At 43.6% G+C, this 9492-nt stretch overlaps 2 protein-coding genes across 2 annotated transcripts; both read right to left on the bottom strand.

The window, feature by feature from the left end:
- Positions 1-1904: 1904 nt before the first annotated feature.
- LOC147516804 (uncharacterized) lies at positions 1905-2408 on the bottom strand. The gene has a single exon (XM_086593381.1). The coding sequence runs from the start codon at positions 2406-2408 to the stop codon at positions 1905-1907; it is 504 nt and encodes a 167-aa protein (XP_086449507.1).
- Positions 2409-4692: 2284 nt separating this feature from the next.
- Positions 4693-5640, bottom strand: LOC147516805 (uncharacterized). The gene has a single exon (XM_086593382.1). It carries the CDS (start codon positions 5638-5640, stop codon positions 4693-4695), a length of 948 nt encoding a protein of 315 aa, XP_086449508.1.
- Between the last annotated feature and the right edge of the window lie 3852 nt (positions 5641-9492).

A 9492-nucleotide genomic window follows, 5' to 3' on the forward strand; every position in this document is an offset into this window, starting at 1 on the left:
GATCACTCCATCTCTAGTGTTAGCGAAGGGCTCATCCCTTCCGCTGCCTCTTCCTCTGAGAAGCGTTGAAACTGGCTGGGGCCACTCTCTTTGCCCCGCGTGTCTCTTGCATCTCTGATCTGCAGAGGGCTCACCCCACTCTGCGGGTTCGATCAGGCTCTCGAGCCTGTTGGGGCCACTCTCTTTGTCCTAGGCTCACTCCATCTCTAGTGTAAGCGAAGGGCTCATCCCCTTCGTTGCCTCTCCCGCTAAGAAGTGTTCAAGCCGGCTAGGGCCACTCTCTTTGCCCCGCGTGTCTCTTACATCTCTGATCTGCGGAGGGCTCACCCAACTTCGTGGGCTCGATCAGGCTCTCGAGCTTGTTGGGGCCACTCTCCTTGCCCCATGTATATCTTGCATTTCTGATCCGCGGAGGGCTCACCCTACTCCGCGGGCTCGATCAGGCTCTCAAACCTGTTGGGGCCACTCTCCTTGCCCCATGTGTTTTTTCCATCTCTGATCTGCGGAGGGCTCATCCCCTCCGATGTCTCTCCAGGTTCACTCTATCTCTAACATCAGCGAAGGGCTCATCCCCTCCGATGTCTCTCTCCAATAGGCGTTAAAGTCTACTGGGGCCACTCTCATTGCCCCACATGTCACTCGCATCGCTGATCCATGGTTTATATTTTTCTTTAAACACTACACATAGCAAACACATTTCCATTCACAAAAGTGTTGTGGTTTTATACATTTGCATACAGCTCTAGTCTTATATTTTAAACCTTCCTTACATTACATGGGACTTCATTACATTCAGTTGTAAAGTTTTTTCAACATTCTTATATTCCAAGGCTTTTCTATCAGTTTACCCTTCATGGTCTGCAACTTATAGGTACCAGAACCTCCCACTTCCACCACGGTGTACGCCCTTCCCAATTAGGACCCAACTTCCCATCCTTCTCTTCTTTTGTACTCGGAGTTATCCGGCATAGCACCAATTCTCCTATCTTGAAACGCCGTGGTCTGACCCTCTTGTTGTATTGTCTCTGCAGTCTCCTGTGATACTCCTCCAGTCCAATACGAGCTGAGTCTCTTTTCTCTTTTGCGAGGTTCAAGTCCCCTGCCAATATGCGCCAATTCGACCCCTCCTCCACAGCCTTGGTTCTCATAGTAGCCTCCACTATTTCTGAAGGAATTACGGCCTCGACGCCGTATGCTAAGGCGAAGGGGGTCTCCTTGGTGCTTGTCTGCGGTGTGGTTTGGTAAGCTAAGAACACATGGTTCAACTCGTCGGCCCACGCACCCTTCTTATCTTCCAATTTCCTTTTTAGATTGTTCATTATTGTTTTGTTAGAAGATTTCGCCTGTCCGTTGCCCGAGTTGTAGGGGGCAGAGAATCCTTGTTTCACCTTGTACGCCTGTAGAAACGTCGCCACCTTAGATCCCGTGAACTGTGTCTCATTGTCTGCAATGATGGCATACGGCAACCCAAACTGACATATGATGTTCTCCCATAGAAACTTAATCACTTGCATTTCCTTGACTTGCTGCAAAGGTAGGACTTCTATCCATTTAGTAAAATAGTCCATGGCTGCCAGCATATATCTCCTTTTGCTGCTGGCCATGGGCAATGGTCCCATAATATCCATAGCCCACATTGCAAAAGGCCATGGACTCGAGACATTATGCAGGGGTTTTGTGGGTGCGAATATCAGCTGTGAGAATCTTTGACACTTGTCACATTTCTTAGCGAAGTCCACCGCGTCCTTCTTCATATGGGGCCAAAAGTAGCCTTATGTCAAGAGTCGGTGCGCAGTAGTCCTTCCTGCGGAATGGCTCCTACAATCCCCTTCGTGCAATTCTGGCAGCACCTTAGATGTTAACCGCGACCCTAGTTTTTTTAACAAGGGCCCAGTGAAGTTCTTTCAGTATAACTCACCTTCCACCAGCACATATCTCTGGGATGTCTGTTCCAATCTTCTCTTTTCTTTCTTGTCCGCCACCTCCTTTCCCTCCAAGAAATATCTAATGGGATCTATCCATCCCCCTTCTTCTTTAGTAACCTGACACACCTCTACCACCTCTTCCTTGCTCAGCTTGTCCAATCTCCCTACCCGTATCGTCCTTTCCTCTGACCTGGCCATGGCTGCCGCAACGTATGCCAGTGCGTCTGTGTGTCTATTCTCACCGCGACCCAGATGTACAAATTGGAGCTTCACAAACTTACTGGATCTCTCGCGTACCACCTTCAAATACTTAGCCATTCGCGGGCATTGAGCAGCAAACCCTCCATTAGCTTGACACACCACGAGATTTGAGTTTGAATACACGGTTAATTCCTTTACCCCTAGATCCTCGACCATTCTCAGTCCCGCTATCACTGCCTCATACTCTGCTTCGTTACTGGATGTCGCGAAACCTAACTTCATGGTCTGTTCTATTCTGTTGTTATCAGGTGTAACTAACACAACCCCTATGCCGCTGTATGCATCAATGGCAGACCCATTTGCGAATACCCTCCATCCATTCCTCTTGTCCTAAGGGTCCAGTAAGTCGGGCTCCCCCTCCCTCTCTGGTTCCATAACCATCTCTTCTCCCCAAGTGGGATCCTCGGCAGGGAACTCAGCCAAAAACTCCGCCACTGCCTGCGCCTTCTCCGTGGTCCTTACCTGATATTGTATCTCATACGCGCTAAGCATCACTGCCCATTTCAACATTCTCCCTGACTTTTCTATCCTTAATGCCTATTTGAGAGGTAGGTTTGTCACCACCACCACGGAGTGCGACTTGAAATAGGGCTTCAGCTTGAGAGCAGAGAAGATTAATGCCAGGGGATACCTGTCGATTCTACTATACCACGTCTCTGCGTCCAGTAATGTTTTGCTTTGGAATTACACCGGTTTCTCCACTCTTTCTACTAGATGGACCAGTACTGAACTTACTGCATACTTGGTGGCCCCCAAATACAAGTACAACTTCTCCCCCTTTTCTGGCCGAGACAATAAAGGAGCTTTGCCCAAATACCCCTTCAACTCTTGAAATGCCTCCTCGCATTCCGTTGTCCAAGAGAAATTCGGGGTACTTCTCAACAATCGATACAGCGGCCTGCATTTATCATATGATTTGGAAATGAACCTGTTCAACGCCACCACCCTTCTAGCTAGCCGCTGTACCTCCTTAACATTTTGCTGTGAAGGCATCTCTATCAAGGCTCTTATCTGCTCAGGATTGGCCTCTATTCCCCGATGAGTCACAATGTAGCCCAAGAACTTTCCCGTGGTCACTCCGAAGGTGCATTTATCTGGATTCAACTTCAAATTGTACATTCGCAGTATCCCGAATGTCTCCCATAAGCCCTCTAAATGCTCCTCCTCGGACATGCTTTTTTCTACCATGTCATCTATGTATATCTCAATCCCCTTCCGAATCTTGCTTTCAAACATTTTCTCTCCCAATCTTTGGAAAGTGGCTCCAACATTCTTCAGCCCAAATGACATCCTTGTATAGCAGTACCTGTCACCTTCTACCACAAATGATGTTTTCTCCTGATCCGGCCCATACATCGCGACCTGGTTATACCCCATAGACGCGTCCATGAAAGAGAATATTTTGTACCCTGCTATCCTATATATCCACCAACTCATCTACTCGTGGCATGGGATAACTGTCCTTCGGACACTCTGTATTCACATCCGTGAAATCGATGCACATACGAACATTGCCGTTCTTTTTCGGTACTGCGACCACATTGGATAGCCACTCAGTGAATTCCATTTCCCGTATTATACCAGCTCCCTTCAACCACGCCACCTCTTCGTGAATGCCCTCTGCGTACTTTGGTCTAACGCTCTACATCCTCTACCTCACTGGCTTGGCATCTTCCTTCAAGTGTAACCTATGACATGCGAATTCTGGGTCTAATCCCGTTACATCCTCAATGGTCCATGTAAACACATCTCTATTTTCTGACAAGAATTGTATCAATGTACTCTTCCAATCCTCCGGCAGACTGGATCTTACTGATGTGAACCTTTCTTCCTACCCGTCCCCAATATTCACCACTTCAATTTCATCTAGCGTCTTCGGACCTTCCGCTGGTTCCAAATTTCTCTCCGCGGGGGCACACTGTAATTGTTATGCTTGCCTTTTCCTAGGGTTGGAACTTTCTTCTTCTGTTCCATGGACCAATCGTTTCACTGTACCCCTATGACTGTTCTTGGCCGTCACCTGATCTCCGCGGACTTCATATGTGCCCGTTTGAGTAGGGAACCGTATCACTTGATTGTACATGGATGGGACAACCTTCATCTCATGGATCCACCGCCTCCCTAAGATCGCGTTGTATTGTGACGCAGAATCTACCACCATGAACCATGCGAATACTGTCACCGGACCCGTGGTTACCGGCAACAAGAGTTCTCCCATGGGCTCTGTCATACTTCCATTGAATCCGTATAAATTAGTTCGCGGCGGCCTCAACTGCTTAGGATCCATTCCCATTTCTTCCAAAGCTCCTTTGAACAACAAATCCACCGCGCTGCCACAATCGATTAACACTCTCTTCACCAAGTAATTGCCCATCACCACCGTGATGACTAACGCATCCTCATGGGGAGAGTCTACTGCCCGCAAATCCGCCTTGCTGAAGACGATCCTGTCTTTGTCCTATGCTGACCCTACCGTTGGTCGTGGCATATCAGTCCCGTCATGGATCTACTGGATGCTCGCGGTCCTCCTCACTCTATCTCTATGGGCATTATGACTTAGCACCTCCCCACTGAAAATCACATGAATAGTTCCCAATATCTGATCCTGTCGCGGCAAACGCTCCTCATTGTGCGCACCCCTCACAAACTCCCTCATCTTACCCCTTTCCACCAATCCCTGAACCATCCACTTTAGCGCGTAATAGTTATCAGGCTCATGGTTTCGCATCTGGTGGTATGCGCAGAAAGGTTTATCCAGTAGCTCTATTGGTGTGTTCTGCGGCCCTTCGTACCCCTGCAGGTTTCTAATCAACGGCAATATTTCTCTCAATGGTCTATTCAGCGGTGTCACCTCTATCTCCCAGTATGGTTTCCTTTCTCTATTCTCCCTTCGAACCCCTTCCCAGACTCTTTCCACCCTCGGGGGGTGGCCGCGGTACCCACCACTTTCCCTTTCAGACGTCCCTTCCCTTCGGTATTCCCTGTCTTTCTCTAACGATAAAACAACTTTCCCTGACCTCTTAGGCTCCTTTTGTAAAGTGTCCTCATACCTAAAGTATTTCTCTACCCGCGGATATAGCTCATGCAAGGTTGCAATCTGGTTCTTCTCGACCGACTGGTGCACCCCCATTCCTGGCCGCAGCCCTGACTCAAACGCGATCACCGCAGTTCTCTCGTCCAGATTCTCGACCTTCAACGTCTCAGCCTTGAACCGACATAGATATTCCCTCATTGACTCCGCCGACCTTTGTCTCACATTGAACAAGGCCGCGATGTCCACTGCACGCTTCTTATGGTGTATGAAATGATCTATAAATGCTTGTTCCAACTCTTGGAAATTCCTTATGCTCCATGCTGGTAACCGATAATACCAGTCCGACACCCCTCCTTTTAAACTGGCCGGGAACATCATGCGTCTCAGCCCATCATACCGCAATTCTTGCCATAACGGCATCTGCTATCAGAAATGATGGATGTGATCCGCGGGGTCCCCTTTACCATCATACCTCTCGAATCTAGGCTGATTAAAGCACTTTGGGACCTCCGACGCCCAGATGATGTCCGCTAAAGGGTTACGGTTTAGCCCAGCCACCACCTGACTAGTTGTTCCTCCACGACTCTTCGCTTTCTGTTGGTTCGCTTCCCTATCCTTGTCTATCATCTCTTGCACCTGTTCGATTGTCAAGCCGGTCACTGGATTTTCAACAAGGTTCAGCCCATCCTCCTCCTTTTCAGAGCTATCACGTGCCTCTCTGCATGCGCCTTCCTCTTCTCTTTCCCCTCTCTCTTCTCAACCCGTCATTCTCCTCTCTTAACCTCCTGATCTCTTCTCTCATGAGTCGCGTTGCGTCTCTTCTGTTTCTGGCTCCTCTCTTATGTCTCCTTCTTCATCAATCATTGCCTCTGGTGTCGGTTCCTGCACCGCCACTCTCTTCGGTTTGCCTACCCGTTTCTTAGGTGCCATTTCTACTTTGCTTTTGTTTGGTGTCCCCAAAGACGGTGCCAAATGTATTAACCTAAAATCTCACGCCTGTTACAGTTCTCTTCTTCTCCCTTTCTTTTTCTTCTCCCTCCTTGTTTTCTTCTCCCTTTTCTCTCTAATGCGGCCTCCCTTTTCTCTACCCATCTTCTTTTCTTTATACCCCTTCCCCCTTCTTTCTGGATCGTCCACCTGTCCTCCCATCTGACGGCTCTCTCTTGTGTCGTACCTATGCCATGTCTGCGATCTAGGGTTCTACGGCTATGTTCCCATATTCCCCGATTTATATCGCTATGTTGCATCCCATGCCCTCAGGCTATTATATTACGCTGCTTTCCCTACGATGTCTGCTGACCTGGCATCTTTTTCCTGATTGAGCCCCCACAGGTGCTTATCACACCACCCCCAAACAATATTTTGCTTGTCCTCAAGCAAAAATGAGAAATAAAAACAGATAAGTGGAAAAAAATGTGGTCCTAACTAATCTCATTTCGCAGAGCGCAGTTGCATTGACCATATGCAATAAGGCCTTAAACCACTAAGAATTCCGTAGTGGACGAGTTATAGCCTCGTGAGAGTTTTCCAGAGAAGATACTCACAAACTTCATTTATACTACAACGACTAAATAATTAAGAAAAGTAATTGTCTCCTAATTTTATCTCAGAATATATAGATATCACTAGCAGTTAAATAAGGATCATCAATCTAACTCCTAAATTAATACATGCATAATAATCAAATCATCTTAAGATAAACAACTATATAATGAATTATGATATGAAATGCAATGGCAAGTCTTTTTCTGAAACTTTTGGGTAGCGTGCCTAAGTAGGTTCTCACAAGGAATGTGTTAAGACACATAACACTTTGATTTTTCAATTCAAGTTTGCTAACTTCAGTGTGAAGTGGGCACACATTTCCTCACACTCTCAATGTCAATCCAAGAAAGCCGAGGTTGATCAAACACATCTACCACTTACTATCACACCAACCTATTTCTAATTAAGCTAGAAGTCTTTATTAGGTGATACGGGGCGTATGTGTTGGTTAAAAAAGGAAGGAAATGGATATTCAAACAGACAAGTCTGAGATAATAGGGTATTCAAAATATGTAACTAGAGAAAACCTTACTCTTACTTTGCTTCTACACTTAGTTTCCATCTTTAGCCTTTTTATTTTGGCTTTTTGACTCTTTTTATTCTATTTTTTTTGGAGTTTTTATTTTATTTTTATTTTTATTTTTATTTTTATTTTCTTTTCTTTGGATGAAAACTTCTTTTCTTTTTCTTTTCTGAAGCAACTAACTAATTTTTGTTTACATAGGTTTTTCTTTTCTCTTTTCTTCACTCATCCTATTTCTCAGACTAATCTAGATAGGTAGGCTGATTTAATTTTTTTATTTTGTTTTATTGGGTAAAGGATTTGTGGTTTGTGAAAAGGCTAATGAAAAGACTAGCGGAAAATATGCTTGGGTCAGAATTTCTGGCTATATCGATCCAAAGAAGGCCTAAATTCTCACTTAGGATATGGTATGGTGATCAAGCAAGTGGATGTGTGATTTTTCTACTCGGAATTTACTTCTCCCTTGTATCATTACTTAGATATTTCACTCTTATGAGGCTAGATGCTCACAGGATATGTATTAAGTACTCTAACTTAGGTCTAAAAAAAATACTGCCAAGTACAATCATAGATTCTCATGCAAGATATTCAAGAAAAGATGCAATGACTATTACCTACATATTAATCTAAGTTTCAAAAATTAAATCCTAATTCAAGTACTACGTGAGATTTTTAGACTAATATCATCATGGAGAAAGGAACAATACCATTATCACTAAGTGCATAGTATAAACTATTTTTATAATTTTTATACTTTTATACTTTTTATATGATAATTAATACGTAATATAAAGCCTAATATGTGCTTAAACATTTACAACGTGTTTCTATGCCACCCCCAAGCAGAATCATGCTTTGTCCCCAAAGTATGGAATGAAAATAAAGGATAGAGAGTACCATAGAAAAGTGCTTGTAAATGGGAGCACCTGAAAAAGAAGGTTAATCTATACTAATATAAAGAAATAAAAACATACGTAACTTCTATATGAGTTCCACTCGTTATGGGGATAACATGAAATAATAAATAGCGCTTGGGACATAAATAGACTATAACAAAATTAAAATAGTACCATTAGTTCACATATCAAGCATGTGCATATTGTGGCTCCTATAGGATTAGCTTCCGAAATTCCACGAAAATAGGGGAATTTTATGAAATTAAGGTACCTAATTACATTATGCATGGCCCATAGGTTCTATATTTAGATATTTATACATGCAATTTTAATATGTGAACGTAAAATGTGTTAAAATTAAATATACCACCCCCAAACAATTTGGGAGAAGGGGGTCCATGAAATAATTCAATAGCACAATTAAATTATGTAACTAACTAACCTAGACTCTACTTGAGTAAACATGACAGGCAAAAGGGTGGCAAAAAGTTTTGAAATGAAAGACCAAAATACGCCACCCCCAAATAAAATTTGAAAACCCTTTTTAAGTTTGAAAATTTTTGTGGCCTCTATTCCGAAAAGGTGGTATGTTACAAAAAATTATTTGGGTATTTTAAAGTCAGATTCCCTAGACTTACTAATACATGTTTATGTTGTCAATTTTTTTAATTTTTATATATTTGATTTTTGGAAAAACAAAATTACAAAAAATAAATAAAAATGAAACTCATGGTGTACTCCCATAATATAATATTGGAATGAAATACACCGAAGAATACTATGAGTCTTTTATAGTCAGATACTCGAGACTTTGTCTAATATATATTAACATGTAATTTACCATATATCAACAACCTAAAGAGTTGTGGGTCTTTCCATAAATAATTATCACAGAAAGTACCCCCAAACAGAATTAAGCACCAAGATTTTCTACGACGCAACTTAAGGGAATGAGAGCGAGATCTGATGGACCTAGAACCTAATTGAGCAGGTAGTTTCTTCTTTTTCCTCTAACGAAAGGGTCTCCAAGTAAATGATCATGAGAAAATGGATGGTTATGGAAGATACGTGGGATATGGATAAGTTTTAAAAGGAAGGAATGGAAAAAATGAGAAAGTGTCAGGTGGTTTGTCCTTGGATATTACTTATTCACCAGATGGGTTTAGAAAATCATGAAGCACATGAGAAGCAAGAAAGTTAAGTGCAAACTCAAGGTTCCTTTGAAAAGGTGGAGGGTAGGGAATTGAGGTGGTGGTAAATGATTATATTTTATGAGGGATTAGCTCAGGTGGATGATGGTCGGGTGGT

Source organism: Coptis chinensis, chromosome 2 (genome assembly GCF_015680905.1).
Source record: "Coptis chinensis isolate HL-2020 chromosome 2, ASM1568090v1, whole genome shotgun sequence".
In the NCBI taxonomy this organism is placed as follows: domain Eukaryota; kingdom Viridiplantae; phylum Streptophyta; class Magnoliopsida; order Ranunculales; family Ranunculaceae; genus Coptis; species Coptis chinensis.